The sequence below is a fragment of the Lampetra fluviatilis genome, chromosome 51, assembly GCF_964198595.1.
Source record: "Lampetra fluviatilis chromosome 51, kcLamFluv1.1, whole genome shotgun sequence".
Taxonomy (NCBI): domain Eukaryota; kingdom Metazoa; phylum Chordata; class Hyperoartia; order Petromyzontiformes; family Petromyzontidae; genus Lampetra; species Lampetra fluviatilis.
In genome coordinates, this window is record NC_136325.1 from 2254032 (window position 1) to 2275575 (window position 21544).

Below are 21544 nucleotides of genomic sequence, written 5' to 3' on the forward strand. Positions count from 1 at the left end.
CAGAAAGCTTCAAATCAAGATTTAGCCATGTTGTAAAACTGTCTGAGAGCAATGTTTTGAACACCGATTGATGGTGTGACGTATAATTTTAAATATTTCACGGCAATATTTTTCATTGGTAAAACAGCCGTGTAGAAATAACTAAAATTATTCAGCCAATATGGAAAATATAGATAACACAGCTCAGCTGCCTATCATTGTGGTCAATGCAACCTCGTGTGGTGGTTTGCACTGATAGGTAGTGGGTGTTGTGAACCATATGTTTTGTCCATGTGGGTGACGTTCAATCAATATTTGTTTCCTCCCATAATTTATTGACTTGTGACGTTGCCTTGAAGGTGGAAAATGTTCCTGTAGGTCCTCACCTATCTTCACGAACCCGCACCGTCGTGGCAAAAGTATCATTGTTTAACCCATCCTGCATGGGGATGATCTCATTCCCGCAGTACGATGCTAAACAGCTGCACATGGACGAGTTTAACACGCCACACACAGCAAATCGCGCAATATTGGTTGACATTGTGGACAAATGGACCCGTTCCTGGGATATTAAAGGTGGAACAAAAATGTAATTCAGAGTCTATGTGCATTTAAATTATGTCAGTAGTGGAGAGTGTAATGTTAAGTGTGTTGTTATTTTGATGAACAGCATAATATGTCTGTTAAGTTGGGGGTGTTTTTTTCTCTCGGAACTTACAGATTTGAGAAATTATTGAATTTTACAAAAATCGTTAATATCGCACATGAAATTTGACGGAGGCAATGGAAAATAGCAACAACACTTTCATTTTACTCGGAACATTCCAAACCTCCTACGGCGTACGGGCGCTCGCTGTCAGCCTGCTGCTGCTGATGTTCGTCGTCACCGTCACCGCCAACCTGCTGGTGCTGGTGATTGTGGCAGTCTCCACAGACCTGCACAAGCCCATGTACGCCTTCGTGTGTAACCTGGTGGTGGCTGACCTCATTGGCTGCTCGGTGAGTTTGCCCCAACAGCTTCACATCCTCCTGACGGGCGACAACCGGATTCCGCGCTCGTCCTGCACTGCGCAGATGTTTTGGATCAACGTGTTCGTTTGCATGGAGTGTCTCACTCTGGCCGTCATGTCCTTCGATCGCTACGTGGCGATTTGCCACCCGCTGCACTACCACGCCATCATGACTGGTAAACGGACGCTGCTCGCGATTTTGACCGCGTGGGGCCTCGTGACGGCCGCCCTCGCGCCGCTCACGATCCTTGTCACGTCGTTGACGCTAAAAGGCGACGGCAGGCAGATGCCGGGCATTTTCTGCGATTACTCGGGGTTCGTTCGTCTGTCCATCGGTGACACGCGCGTCTACGAGACGTACATCTTGGCCTTCGTGGTGACCCTCTACGCGTTACCGCTGTGCGTAATAGGACACACGTACGCTAGGATTATCATCGAGTGTAAGAGGACACGGTCGCGTGACTTCAAGCGCAAGGCTGTTCATACCTTGCTCACCCACTTCTTTTTGCTCTCGGTTTTCTTCGGCTCGCTGTTCATCGCAGTGCTGGTGCCGCGACTCGTCAGGGATTCTCAAAGCGTTCAGGCGAGAAACATTCGCTGCGTTGCCGAGTTTGTCAGCTTCATCCTGCCGATCGCGAATGTCAGCATCTACTTCTTCAGAACCAAAGAGCTGAGGAAAGTGGCCAAGAGCCGCTTAAAGAAGATGATTCCCAAAGCGTTCAGCAATCTGCGGCTTCGCAAGGTGTGCGCGACAGTGAACTAGACATATTTACGTGTTGTTATAAGGCACACAATAATAAACATGAACGTGGGTGGATATACTGTGTCATGCACATATTAGGAGATTTTGTAGGGAACCCTAAAAAAACACAATCAACAACAAGAAATCGGACTCCCGAAGCTTTCATTTTAAACAGCGTGCAGCGCAGTACTGCTGTTCGCTGCTGCGTCTGCACGCCGCGCAGAGACATCAATGGGCTGTGCAGCGTCCAGTTGAGCCCTGCACTGCAGTGTTGGATTGTTTGTGCGCTTGTTCATCAATCCACTTGTCCTGGTCAGGGTCGCGGCGGCAACGTGTTGAGTAGTGGCGGTCCAGACGTCCCTTTGCCTGGCGACAGACTCCAGCACTACTACACTATACACTACAACACTATACACTACAACACTATACACTACTATACACTACTATACACTACTACACACTATACACTATACATTTTTATTTAAAGCTTTCGTGACTGCAGGGATTCATATTCTTGGTTCTTTCGGTAAAGTCACGTAGAAGGGAAATAATAAAATAATAAAATATATATTCTTTTTTCTTTATTTTATTATTTCCCTTCTACGAAAGAACCAAGAATACTATACACTATACTACACTACCATACACAACACTCTAAACTACTATACACTACTACACTATACACGACGACACTAAACTACCATTCACTATACACTACCATTCACTACACACACTACTATACACTACACTATACACTGCACTACTATTCACTATTATACACTATAAACGACTATACACTACACTATACACTACTATTCACTACTACACTACTATACACAGACTTTAGCTCTTCCTGGGGAATCTCCAGCCGTTCCCAGGCCAATCAAGCGACATAATCACCCCAGCGTGTCCTGGGGCCAGCCGCGGGGTCTTCGCCCAGTGTGTTGGATTGTGTGTTACAGAATCGCCGTGTAATTCTTCCCGTGGTTCCAGTGTGTATTTAGCCTTTTTGCTATTTTTAAAAAATTTAATGTATATGTTCTTATTAAAAGCTATATAAATAATATGACAAACTGTCACTGGGCTAAAGTTCATGTCCTTATAAATAATGGGGTATTGGTTAACACAATTGATATACCTGGGCACCCTCTCCCAGAACTTGCCTCGTATCAGAATTTGTATTTATACTGGAGGAATCCGATGAGCTATGAAGCTCTTTATTACAGATGTCAAGTAGGGTGGGGTCAGCAAGTTACAACAACAACAAACAAACAAAAAACCGATAGGAGTGCAAAGTAGAGAAAAGGAAAGCAAGTCAATAAATAAATAAGCATTCAATATATAGGTATAAATTGCATAAGGACATTAATTCCTGGCAGATTTTGAACACTAAAGGCAAGCTTGGACAAGGCAGCAAAATAACAACAGCCCTAAACCACAGCAAGATAATACAGCAGTCGGCCTTCCATAAAATTGCACATTAATATTCAATCATGGATATACGGGCAAAGATCAAAGTTACAAATCACTTTGGCAAATGTGTTTGTAACCAGCACTAATCGTCTGCTTCAAGGAAGATTTACGATGTTCAGGGAGGAAACAAGGTTGTTCCATAACGTTGGTGCTACAGAAGCAAAGACTTGGTCACCTATTCCAATTCTGGTTCTAGGGATAGCTAAAGGGCGATTATATTGACGTTTTAGGTATATCGAGGACGCGCTGAAATGTTGTTTTTCTGTTGTTGTCTAAAACGAGTGGCAGCCCCGTTCCAAAACTGTGTCGTTTACTCAGCCTCAGTAAGAAGATACTCGAATGATGTGACGCGTTTTCAGTCGAGCATTCGTCTCGTAAATCTTCCACCATAATCTGCTTTGTATCTTATTCTGGCAGTCTACCCGCATTGGTTGAAAATAAATGTCTTTGTCGCATTACCAGATCTTGACCGTTCACTCATGACCATCCTTTTGTCTTGTTCAGTTGATTAAATCAACGAATGCATATTGAAACCGTGACCTACTCGAATGTATGTGTTAACATGAAAGTTCTTATAGCAGGAATTTTTTTTTGCCGTGGTGAACTGTTGGTATTCTTCAGTTTTCCCTGCGTACCCTTTGTCCTGTTCAACAAGCGGAGTTCCTTATGAAAGACCCAACACAGAATATCCTTGGTTTAGATCTTCTGCGAAGCTCACAGTCCACCTTCAACCGCATCTGCACAAACCATGGCAGATGCGGATACCTGATGCACAAATAGAACATTTCAAACTCTCCAGCGTTCGACTGTGGTCATACAGAACAGACTGTACAACATATAACGACGCAATTCCCGATCCACAAATGCAAAGGAGACATCACATCGATACACTCCTCTGCTCCTGACGCGATTGTCTGGCTTGACCACCTAAATGTGAAATTGTAGTGGTTGGCTCTGCAACTACATCAGCCGTACAACAACAACAAGAAGCGGAGTTTAAGTCGGCTCCAAAACACACAACCTGACCCTAAGCTGGCAGCAAGACCAGGGGATTTTGTTGCAGCGTCATGACATCATGACACATTCCTTGCCCATACTACTATCTCTTTCCTATTCATGGGTTATGGAAATTATGCTGTTCCATGTGGCAGAACTACAACAACAGCCGTAATTCACCACTAAGTGTTGGTGACCTCACTGTGATGCCAAGGCTGGGAACACATTCCAAACACTATACACACACACACAATCCCTTCGACAACTAACTTGGATTGATAAACAAACATCTTATATGCAGGGGAATTATACCGGCCAGCTCCTATGATGAAAGGGGGGTAGAATCAGGACGGGACCAGGGCCTGTGGAGCTGAGCCGCTTTGAAGGTCATTGTGCAACGAGGGATGAATGCAATGTCCCTTAGCAGGGTAATTCGAGCGTTGTAAGGCCTCGGTTTGAATGGAAAGCAGTTTCCGCTAACAGAGTAATTGGGGGGTGGGGTGAACACCGGTTGAATGTGAGTCACTCATGATGATCAAGGCACGGGCCATCAGGGGGCTTGGGAGAGGAACGGACAAAGCGGGGCGGAGAGAAACGGGCTGATTCAAAAGGTCTTCACGAGAGGGGAAACTCAGGCACTTTGTGTCGCCGGGCCATGAACGCGACCGGAACCGCGAGCGTGCCTCTCTGGGCTGCCGGCCGGTCTGAGTCGTCCGAGCGACGCATTATTTGCGGCAAACGGTCGATGTGCGGGCACCGCGTCGAGGCACGAGCGAGCGTCGCAGCAGAGTTCCACCCTCAACGTCGTCCCTTATCACGGCAGTCAATCCAGGAAAAGGTGAGTACTGTGTGACGCCCAAATAAACTCATAAACGTATTGTTCGTACTAAAGGTTTTTTTTTTGTTGAGTTGTATCAGGTAATTATAAATGTGTCGTTAACCCGCCACCACCCGACACGGCCAATGAGTAAGGTTTGTCACGTAAACAAAACGTCCCAATTAGTTGCTACTTCAGCCCACCGGTGTGTTGAAGAGTAAATCCACGTTCATACTTACGTGATCTAGCCCCCCCCCCCCCCCCCCAAAAAAAAACCTTTATTGTGAATAATATTGGTCGCGAAAGCCTACATTTCAGTTCAGTTCATTTATTAGGTATAGCCCTGTGAGCCATGCGGCTCTTGAATCGGGTGCAACCGCAACAAAAAAAACATGAACAAGAAACAAAGTACGCGCAACAGAAAAATCCAGGCGCGGAGGCAGTGCCGGATGAAGCTAGTTCGGGGCGTGCAGCACTTGTTATAAAAGGGACCCTTAATTAAAAAAATACAAAAATATTAAAAGACACATTTTTTACTTGCACAGTAATTGTATTTTTTTATTTGCTATACAGCCAGATAATACGACAAATCGCTAACCTTAAACATCCAGTCGTTCATAAAAGTTGAAGGAAGTATAGTACTATAGTAATAGAGCAATTGCAGAATCACTGAACCGGAATTGATAGCTTGAAAGCATTAAGCGCGAGGCCCTTGAAAGTGCGGGGCCCGTAGCATATGTAGCTACTTTTACTACTAAGATAATCCGGCACTGCGGGGCGGGCCTACTCGTAGCGCAGCGGGGTCAGCTACACCCCCCGTTTTGTGAACTCCTGCCGTCTGTTTGCCGAATGCTCATAGCGTCGATGGTGTTCGTTACGCGAGGTCCACCTGAATGAAAGTTCTGCCCAGTTAGGGCCCGGCAATTCAAAGAGAGTTCTGGTGGTCGCCCCATTTCAGCCCCGAAGCTTATAACGAAGTGGCCCCAGCGGGTCATACCGCAGCGGGTTGGCAGGGCGTACGTGGCGGGTAAAGTGTGGGTCCATCCACCTCTTGGAAGATGTCAGGCGCAGTGTGGAAGCGCAAGGCTGAATGCCACCCACAGCGGTTCTCTTTAATAGATGCCTTTCCACCTGTAGTGGCGTGAGCAAGACATTTCAGGGCCGCTCCCTTTACCTGCACTTGTAAGCACACAGCAGAGCAGTGGCGGAGTGAGCCCCCTTCATTTGTATTCATCGATCGCAGTTTGAAGGTGTGCCATAAGGAAAATAAAGGGGGCTACGTGTGTGCTGCAGCAGGGACCCCACTCCCGACATGTGGTGCAGCCACCTCTGCATATCTTGCACGTGCAGCAGGGTTTCTCTCATCTAGATTTGAAGCTTTCGTGACTGCAATGATTCATACTCTTAGTTCTTTCGGTAAAGTCACGTAGGTAAAAAAATGAAATGAAAATTAATAAAAAATAAAATAATAAAAAATCACGACGACAAGTCTCCTCATGATATTGTTTTTCCTAGACTAAGCTGCTCTGCAAACCCTCTGGCTACCATCAAAGGTTTGTACACGAAGCCATTAAGATATACAAACACAGACATAATTTCAACCGTGATTATGGGTACAAACTTAGTAACCATTGGAAAGATGTTATCAACCATGCAAAAAAGATTTAATTACACATTTTTGGACCATCTTATCTGACAGGCACTATTTTACTTTACCGAGTGTTAACATCCCTAGCGTTTAAAAGTACTCTCTTTATTGTCAGCCAACACTGGTATAAACATGGGCATTTTCGTTTCTTTTCTATCATGTGCATCACCAGTGACTTGCGCACAAACACGTCCACGTCGACGACGCCCACGAGCACCTCGTGCCCTCTTTTAGCCCCGCCCCCCCTCCCAATACGTTCCATTCATTGGCTACCACATTCTGATAAGCTCCTCCCCCACTCTCCTCCCCCTTAACTTGTATTTAAGAGCTTGCATCTTGAATCCCTCCCTCACTTGATGCAGCAAATCTGGCTGTGACGGTCCCACCAGATGACGGAGACTTGTGTTGCCTCGGAAACGTCGTGATTTTTAATAATTTTATTTTTTTTTAATTTTAATTAAAAAAATTTACCTACGTGACTTTACCGAAAGAACTAAGAATATTTCTCTCATCTGTGCTCCTCCTTATCGTCGCTGTTTAATTTAACAAATGCTGTTAAACTAAAACTATTTCTATTTTATTTTACAGTGTAAGCCCCACTGAGCTGTATAGCTCTTCTACAGAAACGACCTGACCACAAATTATAGCTCAACGAAGTGGCTTATCGTGTGGAACTTTAGATAAACATAATCAAAACGCACGTTTCTAAATGCGGAGGGACACACTGGAGGACCCGGATAACAACATCCACGCAAACACAGGAAGAGAGAGACATGCAAACTCCAAATATACAGGCGACAGGGTCGGGATAGAAGCCACGACCTCGTGTATACCAGGCGAGAGAGGTAACATCTCGCCACCGCGGGCGCCCATTTTCAAGGCTGCACCTGGACCACCTTACAGCAAAGTAAAGTGACAGACGAGGTGCTTAGAATTCAGAGCTCGGCTTCCACAGTGGCCCAGTCGCAATTACAGTGTCCCCCCAGTACCTCCTCCCCCCACACCCTATCCTCCCTACCACCTTCGGGGAATCACAGAAGATTGGGGAACCAATTAAACTGTGCATGGCTTTCAAGACGCGTTTCACACGAGGGAGTTAAGAAATACAATTCTTGACGTAAGAGCGTTAATTAGAAATTGCATGACTTAGCTAACCACTGGATGAGTTGACCACGTGATGCTCAGAAGGTGTATAAATATGCAGCCGGTTAAAAACAGAAAACATTGCTGTGCAGAAACCAGGTTGCAAGGTAAGATTCCGACATGTCAATCACCGTCGTGCAACCAAGGTATGATCCCGTTCAGATAAGAGTGTCTACACCTGAAATACAAGGTAGCAGTATCGTACATATTGTAAGACTATAAATGGCCAACACAGAAATAAAGCAGATGTAAATACCGAACGTTTGTATATTGATTTTTTTTCACACCGTACCTTGCCAACCACGCAAATTACACAAAACGCAGTTCTAAGCACAAAAAGCAGTTCTAAAGAAATGAGTTTTCTATCTTGATTTAAATGTGCATAGCTTTAATGGTTTCCCAATATATGAAGGAAGAGCATTCCAGACGGCCGCAGAATCGCATCTGAATGCACGCGATGCAGTGACCGTCTTTGTTCGTGATGGTTTATGCTCATTGAAGAGATCACCGAGGTAAAACACGTAAATGTGTGCTGACAAGCGTATATTTAGTCTGCAGCCTGCATGCGCGTCCACATTTTTACGGTGTTTTCTAAATAATAATTTACAGATAGTGTTAAATTCAAATAACCAAACACGTACTATTTACACACACGCATATATAAACCACGTTCACGATCTACAATGTGTACGGAATGGAACACGTTGATATCGTGAGTTTTATGTGAAAAATAAAGCATATTGCCTATTGTAATAAGCAGTGTGCACGTATATGTCATTGCTGATGTGAGGACTCGCGACCCTAGCAAAGCATCTCCAGTGGAACGGGGTTTTTGTGAAGGGCTATTCTTAGACAGAGCTGAAAAACGTAAAAAAACGCTGCCTTGAGCGTGTGTGATGAAGTCCCAACGCTCACAGGGCTATCGTTATTTTTTATACGTGGGCTGTGACTATTTTAGTAGAAAGTAATGAGGCGGTTTTTTAGTGCCAATTATATTGATCTGTGTTTAAATTACTCCATGTTCATTGTCTATATTCTTGACATGTTTGTCATGATTTTTCTCCACGCGGAAAGGCAAAACATGAATTGACAAAACTTCAATACATTATAAACGTGCATTTCACACATCACATCAAGCCGAAGGTCTTCTGAGGGGTGCGTAATATCAGCAGTATTGGTTCATTTCCAGCAAACGCCGGACCGGTTTCGACATTCATTGCCTCATCAGGAGTCACGCTTGCTTGGATCAATGCTGGTGAGATGCCCAATGTTGTTTTAGTAAAAATATCCTTCATGTACGAAATGGGTCCCAATTCGACACGAAACTATATAATACGTCGCGCAAAATAATAATAGTCATAATTATTTACCATCGTTGTGGAGAATCTTAGTAAAACATTTTTTTATCTGTCCACCTAATTGATTAAAAATAAATGCACAGATCACTGACCAATCCTGCTCTGATGCACTCCCAGGAGGCAGGGCAGCCGCTTGCTCGTAACAAAGAGAGGACTTCTAGATTACAAATCCCTCCATGGTTCTGCCCCACCCTATCTCGCGTCTCTTATTTCTTAGTATACCCAATTTCGGCCCCTGCATTCACAATCTCTAATATATCCCTCACTACGCCCCTCCCCAACCCTCCCTGTGCTCAGTCACTTTCCGCTCTTTTTCCCTCCTGGCTTCCCTCCCTTGGAATAAACTGCCGCTCCACATCAAAAAGGCAACTTCACTCACCAGTTTTTGAAAAGCGTATCCCTGTACTACGCCGTGCCCTCGTCCTTGAAACCCTAAACCATCCTCTCCCTTCCCTCTCCTAACCTCGCCAGCCCTCCCTTTCCCTATCATCACCCTCCCTTGTCATCCCTTCCCCTCCCCAACACTCAAATCCTATCCCTTTCCCCATCAGGCACTAACTAATGCACCGTTTTTAATTCTTGTGAAGCGCTTTGACGAAAGCGCTTCATAAAACCCTAGATAAGATCGGTTTTAACGTGAAGAGACAAATGTGGGAAGAATGCGTTCTGAAAATACAATTGTATTAATTGTGCACAGTCAAAACAGCTCAGATCCAGAATTCATGGTAATCCGGAATTAATGGTAAGCCAGAATGTTTCACGGAATAAAGGAACTGAACTTTCTAATATCCTATCTAAGCCCCATCCCACTGCCTCTCCCCTTGATTCCATTCCTTCTTCCCTTTTACTCCGACTCTTTCCCTTAATTCTCCCCCACCCAGTGTCCCTATTCAATTCTTCCCTCTCCTCTGGTGTCTTTCCTGCCATCTATTTCCCTCATTATTGTACCACTCCTCAAGAAATCCTCTCTTGATACCTCTTCTCCTGCCAACTACCACCCCATTTCCCTTCTCTCCTATTTATCCAAACTCTTCGAATGCCTGGTACACTCTCGTCTTAACCACTACGGATCTTCTAACTCTCTCTAACCCCAATTCCAATCTGGGTTTCGTCCCTCTCATTCAACCGAAACGGTTCTTTCAGTTAAGAATCATTCGGCTAACTCTGCTCGTGCTGGTCTCTCTTCCATTCCGATACTCCGCGATCTGTCCTCAGCTTCTGACACAGTTGCCCATCCTCATCTTCTCTCTACTCGCTCTTCTCTTGGCATTTCCGACGCGCCACTTTCCTGGCTAAAGTTTGATCTCTCTTTGCGCACCTCCACGGTCTCATTCAATCATTGCCACTCTCCCCCAGCCCCCTTCACTGTTGGTGTTCCCCAAGGGTCAGTCCCCAATATTTATCTCTTTATTGCTCACCGCTCTTTCCGTCGCTGAACTTTCCCCATAATTTATTCGCAAATGACATCGACATTTTCTTCCCCTTTCCTTTATTTCCCGCGATCTCGTCTCCGTGTCTCATCCTGCCTGGTCTCCATCTAATCTTGGATGTCACGTCACTTTCTGTCCATTAACCCTTCCAAAACCCAAATTATATTTTTCCCTGCCTCTCGTTCCCCTCCCTGTCTAACCATCTCTTTCCCTCCTTTTTCTATTTCCTCAACCCGCAACCTTGTTGTTTGCTTTGACTCTTCCCTCTCCCTCACCGATCACTTTGGCGGTTTAATTTGTTCAACATTCGCAACATCCGTCCCCCTTATTTCCACCTCTGCTGCAAAACTCCTCATCCATTCAATTATCCACACCCGTATGGACTACTGCAACTTTCCTACGCTCAACAATTAAACCACAACACTGTTGGTGTACTTGTTCTTGGGTGCTTCGCGACCATTGTGCCATGGTATTTTACAATTGGTGGACACGCCATGATCTACAACAATGAACACAAATGCAGTTAACTGGGTATGACAATTCGCTCGTTGGTGGTTACAACCAGCTTCATCAGGCAGAACATCAGATTTCTGTCAACTGGCCTATGATAATGACAGTAACTACCATCAGCACGTCGTACCCAGCTGTTGAATGCGTGTCGAAGCAGGAATTAACTGGCACGTGTGTTCATCACGTGACCACATGACTAACTGGCTGTGCCGGGTGGTGGAGGGTTTACGACATGAAGTTTTAGTTACGCGATCAGACCTGAGGAGAAAAAAATCAACCAAGAATGAGTGCTACTCTCTTTATTTTTCATTTATTTATAGCGCTTCACGTTCGAAGACGGCGATGGAACTTGACGACTCGTTCATAATGCTCGGAACATTCGAGGCTTCCGATGGCGTGCGGATGTTCGCGTTCAGCCTCACCCTGCTGCTGCTTGTCGTGACCGTGACGGCGAACCTGCTGGTGCTCGCGATCGTGGCGGCACGCACGCAGCTCCACGTGCCCATGTACGTGCTCATGTGCAACCTGTTAGTGGCCGACGTCGTGGGCGGCGCGGTGAGTTTCCCCCAGCAGCTGTACGTTTTTCTGACGGGCGACCTGCGGATCTCGCGCGCGTCCTGCATCGCGCAGATGTTTTGGATCAACGTGTTTGTCGATTTGGAGAGCCTCACGCTGGCCGCCATGTCCTTGGACCGCTACGTGGCCATCTGTCACCCGCTGCGCTACCACGCCGTCGTGACGGGCAGACGGGCATTGCTCGCCGTGGTGACGACTTGGTTCATCACGGTGGCCATCCTCGTACCGCAAACCCTCCTCGTCTCTCGGTTGAAACTGCGAGCCACCGATAGGGAGATACAGGGCAGTTTATGCGATTTTTCGGGATACATTCGCCTGTCCGTCAGCGACACAAAGGTTCAGGATATATTCGGATCGAGCGCATTGTTTGTGTTCATCGCTTTGCCGCTATGTGTTATCGCCTACACGTATTTTAGAATCATTCGTGAGTGCAAGCGGACAGGGCAGAGCGAGTTCAAGAGAAAGGCCGTGCACACGCTGCTCACCCACTTCCTGATGCTCGCGATGTTTTTCGTCGCGTGTTTCGTATCGACCATGGTGCCACGTCTGGTCAAGGACTTTCAATACTCGAAGATCAAAAACCTGCGCTGCGGTGTTCAGTTGCTTACCTTCATCATCCCCATCGCTAACGTCAGCATTTACTTCGTCAGGAACAAGAAGCTAAGGAGAGAGATGGTGAAATGCTTTAAGCATTTTAATCCCAGAGGAGTCGGTCGTTCGAGGTCGCACAAGGTGTGCAACATATCGCCCGGTAAACAATCTCCACACGGGGAGATTGTTCCATAATGCGAGGCGGGGTCCACATCACCAACGCATGCACAGCACAATCCGGCACGGATAGCAGCTGTGGCTTTGCCTATGTTAAAATTAGATTATAGTAGACCCTTAACTGAGACGTATATAAGCTACATGGTATCCACAATAGTGTCCCATTACCCCCAGATTATACTATACTTAAGGATTAGTTAACTTTCATTGTCATCAGCCTTCGTCAATCCACTGCTGGATGATTGGTCTCCCTAGGCCACCCCGCCACCTCTCGATATCTCAGCGATGTAATCATCAAAATAGCGCCTGAACGCAATCTGAATCCATGGCTCCATCTCCCTTCGGTGGTCATGCCCCTCGGAATCGTCCCATTCCTTGGATGTCGCTCCCTTACCATCAACAATAATGCTCAATTTGCAACGCGAACAATTCTCCCTTGCCCAAAGGCGGCGACCCTGAGGCGAGGAGATCAGCTCAGAGATCCGCTCAGTAAATAGTAAAAGATAAAAAAAATTGAGAGGGCGCTTAAATATAGGTGAAGGGTTCCGACCATCGTGCATCATTATCTCTTCTAGGCATGACGGCGTCCTGCCCCCCCTCCCTTTGTTTAGTCTGCCTGTCCGTTGATTCTGTATGACTGTTACAGGCACGGACAGGTATGCGTGAGATGCAGGTACCTTGGAGAGCGGCATCGTAGCAAGAGCTACGATGTCGAGGGGAACAATGTTCCCACTTCACATCAAGCGGTCACCTTCGCTCGCTCGTTTCCGTTTCTCATTCCAAACTCACTTATTGTTCTCCCGCTCACCACACGACCCCTCTCCCTTAATCTCCCCCCCCCCACACCCCGCATGACCACCACCACCGTTGCTGTTTCCTCTTCATATTCTCATTATATGGCTATCACTCATTCCCCATTCATTCAATTCCTCGTCATTTGCTGTCATCAATTTCGCTTTCACAGAATTCACGCATCATCAAAGATTCGCCCCCATTGCTTCCTCTCTCATCTACAGGGTGTTTAAAAAGATGGACCCGATTTGAAATCACTATATCTCTGCAACCACGAACCGCCCATGAATGAAACTCTTACCACTTGAAAGGGCGTGGCGTAGAGTTTCAAATGATTACCGCTAGATGCCTCTCCCAGTTCACAAACAGCCCCTAGCCTCAGTCATTCGCAAGACACACTGCCTCAACGTTGAATAGGTCGCACGGGACCCCAAGACTTGGCGCTACACTCTTGGCCCCCAAGATCCCCAGACATCACACTCTGAGACTTTTTCTTGTGGGGATACGTTAAAGGCCGTGTTTTTGTGCCACCATTAGTGACTAATCTGGAAGACCTCAAAAACAGAATAACGGCAGCGGTGACTTCAGTGGAAGAAGACACTTTGAGAGGTGTTTGGGACGAATTCAACTATCGTCTCGATGTTGTCCGTACAGCAGGTGGAGGGCATATAGAACATAAAATGGTTAGTGAAACTTGATAACTCATTAAACCGTTTGTAACTTTTTGTGTAATTGTAACATGTTGCCATCGTGAAATATACTGCTTTGAAATTGGGTTCATCTCTTTAGAACACCCTGTATTTAATTCACCTCATCTCCACCATTATATTCACACACGCGTTGTTGTGCCGTTGTCAATTATTTGCAAAGCGCCTTGAATAAGGCGCTTTATAAATTAAGTTTAGATAAGAGCAAGAGACGCTGTCTCACACACATGCGAGATGACTGAGCAATTATTTTGAAAACGGACGCCCAACACCACAACCAACAGCCCCACCAACGCCCCCACCAATACTCCCACCAACACCCGCACCAACAGCCCCACCAACAGCCCCACCAACACCCCCACCTACATTCCCATGAACAGGCGTCCAACACACCCACCAAAGACAAAGATTCCCCGTATAGCCTGTAACAGACTGTTGGGGCAAGTGATGTTAGCGTGCAACTTTGAATTCCGGAACGGCACACGAGGGGGGGGGGGGTGGGTGGCCAGCACCACGCCCGACCGCCTTTGTCTCCCCAGTGGCGATGTTTACACATCGCACTAGGTACTAATTTTAGTCTGAGTCGACCTAGGGGAGGCCCAGGACCGGTTCAGATAATCATCACTGGCGTTGGCCGTGAGCGGGAATCGAACTGTGGTGGCCAGGTTCGTAGCGCAGGGCGCTGACCGCTACACCAACACTACCCCCACCATGTCTACATTTCAATAGAGGATCTATGGCAAAAGGTGAGGACCCCCGTGACATGATATGACACATGCTGTGCGACTGTTGCTTGTACGGAGACCTGGCGTGTGGGCCCACGGTTGATGAGATTGACGTAAGCGCTGTGACCTCGACTTAAAATCCAAATCTCGCATCACTTGACGCAAGAAGACACCTACAGCGGGCCCTGTTCATCCATGAAATCCGTTTCGGCAAATCTGCCCTCCGCTTAGCTCATTCATTATCGCAATTGTCACGCCCACGAAACCTAAGGCGTCCATCTAATTGACTTTGAAATATCGCCCGGAGCAAGAACTGGAATCGGTGCCGAAGCATTTGCCGTTGCAGCACCAACGTTTCTGGAACATCCCTCTTTCCTCCCTTAACATCGTACATCTTTCTTTAAAAAATATTCTGAAGCACATGATTAGTGCTGGATGTCGGCACATTTGCAAATGTCATTTGTAACTTTGACCCTTACCTTGTGTATCGATAGTGTAATGTTCATTTGCAATTTTTTTGAAAGACTACGACTGCGTAAATCTTCACTTAAATCTTTCGTGACTGCAGGAATTCATATTCTTTGGGGTTTCCGGTAAAGTCACATAGATAGTAATAATAGGTTTTTTACCCTTTTTTCTGGCAACAAAACTGAAACCTTTTTTATTACCAGGAATCATGTTTGCATTAACCACAATACCTGCAGTCAAAATGCAAACAAAAAACACACTGATAATGTATGCCTTGTCCTTGAAATTGATTGGTCCACACCAGAGACAGCTTTCCTTAGAGCCTAGTCTCATATGGTGTTCGACCAGAAGACGCCAAAAGGCGCACAACTCAAAGACAACGCACTATCAGAGTAATGAGGGCTCGGGGTAAGCATTTACAAGGAATCATGTTTGCATTTGTTTGCATTCTGACTGCAGGTATTGTGGTTAATGCAAACATGATTCAACGTATAAAAAGGTTTCAGTTATGTTGCCAGAAAAAAGGGTAAAAAAACTATTATATGTTGCTACTGGCAAAGAAGGCCTCATGATGTAAATCACGTAGATAGGGTACATTATTTTCTTTGAACCTATCTACGTGACTTCACCGAAAGACCCAAATTAAACAATACTACTGCGTGTTATCTTGCTGTGGTCTGGCACTGTTTTCTTGTTGTTTTTACCGCCTTGCCCAAGCTTACATAATAAATGTACTTCGTGTTAATTTACATTTTGTGACTTGCTTGCCTGTTTCTCTATGTTACACTCGCATATATTTGTTTGTTTGTTAGATTTTTGTCCTTGTTACTCGCTGACGCTGTGCCCCATACTGGACATCTGTGAAAAAGAGCTTCATAGCTCTTCGGATTCCTCCTCCTCCAGTCGAAATAAAGATTCCGATTCTGAAGCATTCTTTCACGTTCTCTTTCACTGATGACTCCCCCCAACCACACACCCCCCCCCCCAAGCGCTTGCGTTAAATATTCATCTCCAAAGCGTGAGTACAACACGTGCAGGTAAACCAAGTTTTCAAGTTTATTTATTAGGTAGAGCCCTGTGAGCCATTCGGCTTTTGAATCGGGTGCAACCGCAACAAACAAAAAACAAGAACAAAAAACATCTTAAAGTGAATATGTGACTGGGTGCAAACAGAAAATCCCAAAAAGACAGCAAAATATTGCAGAAAAAGCACCGTACACCAACACTGTGTGCAAAAATCCCAAGTCAAACAACAACAACAACAACCACAAGACAACTTAGATTAAGGCCATCATTCTAACTCTGTACTACAACAAACAAACATGGCCACACCAAAAAACGTTTCGAAAATCACCAAAATAAAGCCATAAAAGCAATGAAACAGTGGTCATAGGAACTGTGACCGAATTTTCACAATAAACGACGTAAACAACATGTACTACCAAACTCTGCAGCCATAGCTGGCTGCATGAGTCACTCCACAAAAGTAGGAGCATCAGTCGGAGTATGAACATTTTTCAATGCACCTTTAAGATCAACACACTAAATCAAAACACAGATCATACTTTGCAGCGATCATCCGGAGCGAAACATTGTATTTTAGGCCACTAAATTGCAGTGGCAGCCTAGGGGTGTACAACTCCTCTAGAGCAGTTTTGAGTGAAGATCTCATAGGTAGTGATTCAAGTTGCAGTTTATTGGCAATAACATTCCAGACCCTGGGGGCATCAATAGCAAAGGCCCTTCCTCCAGTATTTGTACGGCAATAGGGAATGTGAAGCCGGTAAATGAGCGAAGACCTTAGGTCAAATTTGTTCTTTGAAACAGAGAGGAGATCCAGCAGGTAATCTGCGGATTTTTTTTGTAAGTACATCATGAATAAATAAGATCTGATGCACAAGCCGTCGAACATTGAGAGATGTTAAGTTTGACCCAATGTAGAGATCACAGTGGTGAGTCCTATATGGGCAGTTCAATGCAAATCTTAAGACCGAGTGATACATTGAGTCAAGCTTCTTCAGTACAGTACTTGGGGCTGATTTATACACGATGTCACAGTAATCAAGTAGAGGCAGTATGGTAGCTTTTATCAATTCCAAACGGAACATAGGGGGGAAGCAGTGCTTGTGTCGATACAGAAAACCAATTTTTATTTTTGTCTTTTTACCAATATAATCAATGTGATCTTCAAATTTCAGTTTTGAATCAAGAATGACCCCAAGATACTTATAGATATTGACTTGCTCTATTTGATAATTATTTAAGGAATGTAATTGCGGAAAAATAACTTCCAGCTTTAGTCCTGGTGAGAAGCATTGCACCTTGGTTTTGGAGGTATTCAGGACTAGTTTAAGAGCAACTAGCTGATGTTGTAGTTTGTTGAAATCACCCTGGAGCTTAGCAATCACGTCATCCGGAAAGCGGCCAGCAGTAATCAGTATCGTGTCATCTGCAAAAAGATTTACCCTGGAATGATCCAGGTCAGTGCCCAATTCATAGACATAAAGAGAGAACAAGAGGGGGCCGAGGATTGAACCTTGTGGAACCCCTTTTGTTATCTTAACACGGTTTGACCTCCAACCATCTGTGAGTACAGTTTGGGTGCGAAAAAAGAGGTAATTTTGTAACCATTCTACTGCGTGTTTGGAGAAACGGAGGCAACTTAGTTTACTAAGCATGGTGTTGTGGTCGACTGTATCAAAGGCTTTGGACAAGTCAAGAAAAAGACTGGCGCAGTACTGCTTATTATCAAGGCTACTGTAAATGTGATTCAGAAAGTCTAATGCAGCAGATGTGGTGCTGTATTTTTTTCGGAACCCAGATTGTTTTCGATGTAATAGATTGTTGTCGGACAGGAAACTGCTTATTTGGTAGTTCAATCATTTTTCTAATTTTTCATCAACGGGGACAAAATTGAGATAGGTCGGTAGTTATTTGGATCATCTTTAGGGCCCCCTTTGTGAAGTGGACGAACATATGAATGTTTCCATTCTAGAGGTATTGATTCTTCTTTGATGGACAGGTTGAAAATATGGGCTATAGGTTTGTATATTAGGTGGCCAACAGTTAGCAGAGCAAAGACGGGAATACTATCTGCTCTGGTAGAGGAGGACCTTTTGAGGTAGGACAGTTGTTTCAGAACATTACTTTCGTGGATTGGCTGGAAACTAAATTCGTTTAATGTTTGGACAGGGGTGTAGGAATGTGCATGCGCAGGGGTGACTCCCAATACATTATCAAAAAGGTCACCAGCTTCAGAAAAATTAAGGTTAAAATTGTCAACTATTTTTTGGGGCTCTGAAAAATATTCCCCATTTCGGTTAAGCTCAACGGGCAGATTATCTGTGTTAGATGCCTTTTCGATACTTTTGATTGTTTTCCAGAAGATCCTGGCATTTCCATGTGATTCCAGGAGAGTGGAGGAAAAGTATGCATTTTTTGCATGCCGTATTTTTTTGACGCATCTAATCCTTAAAATCCTGTATTCTAGCCAGTCATGGACCAAATTACTTTTCTGAGCACATGCCCAAGCCTTGTCCCTAATTTTCATGAGCTTAGTAATCAAGGGATCAAACTATGGTGGGCGGTTGCCTTTAGTTTTAAATCTAACCAACGAAGCATGTTTGTTAAGAATTTCGAGAAACGTGTACCTGAAAGTCTCCCAAGCCGTAGTCAGGTTGGGGATATCACAGACCTTGTCAAAATCCGAGTGAAGCACATCATTAGTAAATGCCTGAATGCTGAAGTGTCTCATGGAGTGCTTCTCAACCAATTTAGGGGGGGCTTTGGGTCTGGCTGATGATCTCACCCCAAATATGAAGGAGTGATCACTAAGGTTATTACCCAGAACACCACTCAGCGCGAAATTGTGAGGGGCATTTGTTAATAGGACGTCAAGCAGAGATGACTGTCCCGGGTTTTTTAGGTTGCGTCTTGTGGGGACATTTATTAATTGAAATAGGTAAAATTCATCTGTGAAATTTGTGGCCACGGCCGGCGGTTTTTGCCAATTCCAATTGAGATCACCCATTAAAATGATTTCACCTTTAGGAAGGCCCCCAAGAAGCTCCCTCAGTGCGTTCCCAGCTTCAACATCCTTACCACTAGGCGGTCTATAGCAGCACACTACCAATATCTGTTGATTTTAAGGGAGAGTGATTCTGAGAGCCAGACCTTCAAAGCAATATTTATTTAACAAGGAATGAGCTGGTGAACATGAAATAGTACTACGAACATATATGGCAATTCCACCTCCTTTAGACCCTCGGTCAAGTCGACAAAGGTTGTAGTTGTCAGTCGTAATCTGCAAGTCATTGACGGCCCGAGTGAGAAATGTTTCTGTAAGGCAGAAAATGTCCGGGTCAAGATTTGCCACTTCTAGTTTTAGTTGACTTAATTTAATCACAAGCCCTCTGATGTTGACGTATAGAACACCAACACCTTTTCTGCCAGAAAAATCTACAGAATTAAATGAGTTCTTTACATTTGGGCCAGGGTGAAGCTCAATACCTCCCAGAAATAAGAAAAGTAGAATTAATAGTTTGCACAAGTATTTTCTGTGAAAGGATGAAGAGCGACAAACCTTGGACGAATAACAGCTGCTTACGTATGGTGACATTTTTAAGAGCATAATGAAGTTAGGAAGGAGTGCTGGTGAAGTAATAGGACAGAGATAGGGTTTAAAAGGATACAATGATGAAGTGTAGAAGTGGCTATAACCTGTTTCACTAGCAGGTGTAGTGGCAAATAGAGCATCAACTATGGACGAGAAATAACGAGGGCTGCCAGTGGTGGAGTTGTGCTTGGCACTAGATATGGCCGGGAGGGACAGCAGTAGAATACACAGCAGAACTGCCATCTTTAACATAACAAATAACCACAACAGTTAAACACACACGTGAAAACGTACAGGTAGGCCGAGCGTGAGTAATGTTTTGCCGCACTCGTCGCACATGTACGGCTTCTCGCCTGTTTGACGAGCGCCCTCCACTTAGGCCTCGACGTAGGCCTCGACGTAGACCCCGACGTAGGCCTCGACGTAGGCCCCCACGTAGGCCTCGACGTAGGCCCCAACGTAGACCCCGACGTAGGCCCTGAGGCAGGCCTCGAGGCAGTCCTCGAATTAGGCCTCGAATTAGGCCTCGACGTAGGCCTCGACGTAGGCCCCGACGTAGGCCCCGACGTAGGCCCCGAGGCAGGCCCCAAGGCAGGCCTCGAATTAGGCCTCGAATTAGGCCTCGACGTAGACCTCGAAGTAGGCCTCGACGTAGGCCCCGACGTAGGCCTCGACGTAGGCCTGGACTGGGGGGGGGGGGGGGGGTAGCCAGGCTGGCTACTACACTAACTACCACATTAACTACCACATTAACTACAACAATAACCACAACACTAACTACCACACTAACCACAACAACCACACTGACAATCACCGCACTACCACACCAACCACCACACTACTACACTAACTCCCACACTAATTACCACACCAACCACAACACCACCACACTAACACCACACTAACTACCACACTAACGAATACACTAACTCCCACAATAACTACCACACTAACTACCACACTAACAAGCAGCACTCTTCACTACTCTCGCCAGCCACACAGCGCCCGCTCTGTAACCCCCCTACACCCGCCAATCTCAATTTAAACTCACACACACAGCTCACTCACACACACAGCTCACTCACTCACATGCACACGCAGCTCATTCTCACGCACAGTTCACACTCACAAGCTCACTCACATGCCGCCATCTTGCTTGGGTGAACGGAAAGGAGCGTCGTGTTGTTTGTGTATTGCACACAACCGTGTGGAGTTGGGGCCGTCCGAGGAGGCGTCTGTTTCACCAACAACGAGCGGAGCGCGGGTGGATAAAACACAGCATGTTGGCACAGCAGGGGGTGCACCGGCCAGTCATCTCAGTGAGTCAACCCATGGCACCTGGGTCTGCCCGTGACCTCCTGCCAGCGGGCGTTCGACACTTCACGTAGCCTCAACGTGTACATAGCCTGGCACAAGCGCCGTGGTGGTGTCACATTCACTTCGAGGAGAATGGCGGTTGTTGTTGTTTCCCGGTGCTTTTTGGTTTCGACTACAGACGGGATACGCGAGGTTCACCCTCCACTACGTCATGGACAACTGGAGTTCTACGGAGTCGTAATTATATTCATTCGACGCAACGACTGCGTTCTGACGCGGAGCATATCCGTTGTTGGTGCTCTACTGTGCAGTTGAAGGTTTCCATCATTGGATGATCCGCATTTTGATGCGTTTGGCTACGCACCTCCGAATAGCACGATTGGATGCGTACGGTGCTAAATAAGTTCAACATACTATGTACCATTTGAAGAGGGGGGGGGGGGATTAGGACTTTAAAAAAAAACATGATT

The 21544-nt window shown here is 45.6% G+C and overlaps 2 protein-coding genes across 2 annotated transcripts; both read left to right on the forward strand.

The window, feature by feature from the left end:
- Window positions 1-762: 762 nt before the first annotated feature.
- LOC144948754 (olfactory receptor 1M1-like) lies at window positions 763-1752 on the forward strand. Its single transcript, XM_078878402.1, has one exon. The coding sequence runs from the start codon at window positions 763-765 to the stop codon at window positions 1750-1752; it is 990 nt and encodes a 329-aa protein (XP_078734528.1).
- A 3109-nt stretch (window positions 1753-4861) lies between these two features.
- On the forward strand, window positions 4862-12468 carry LOC144948824 (putative olfactory receptor 7A2). The gene is made up of 2 exons (XM_078878476.1): window positions 4862-5038; window positions 11427-12468. The coding sequence occupies exon 2, from the start codon at window positions 11449-11451 to the stop codon at window positions 12466-12468; it is 1020 nt and encodes a 339-aa protein (XP_078734602.1). The 5' UTR covers window positions 4862-5038; window positions 11427-11448.
- The last annotated feature ends 9076 nt before the right edge of the window (window positions 12469-21544 follow it).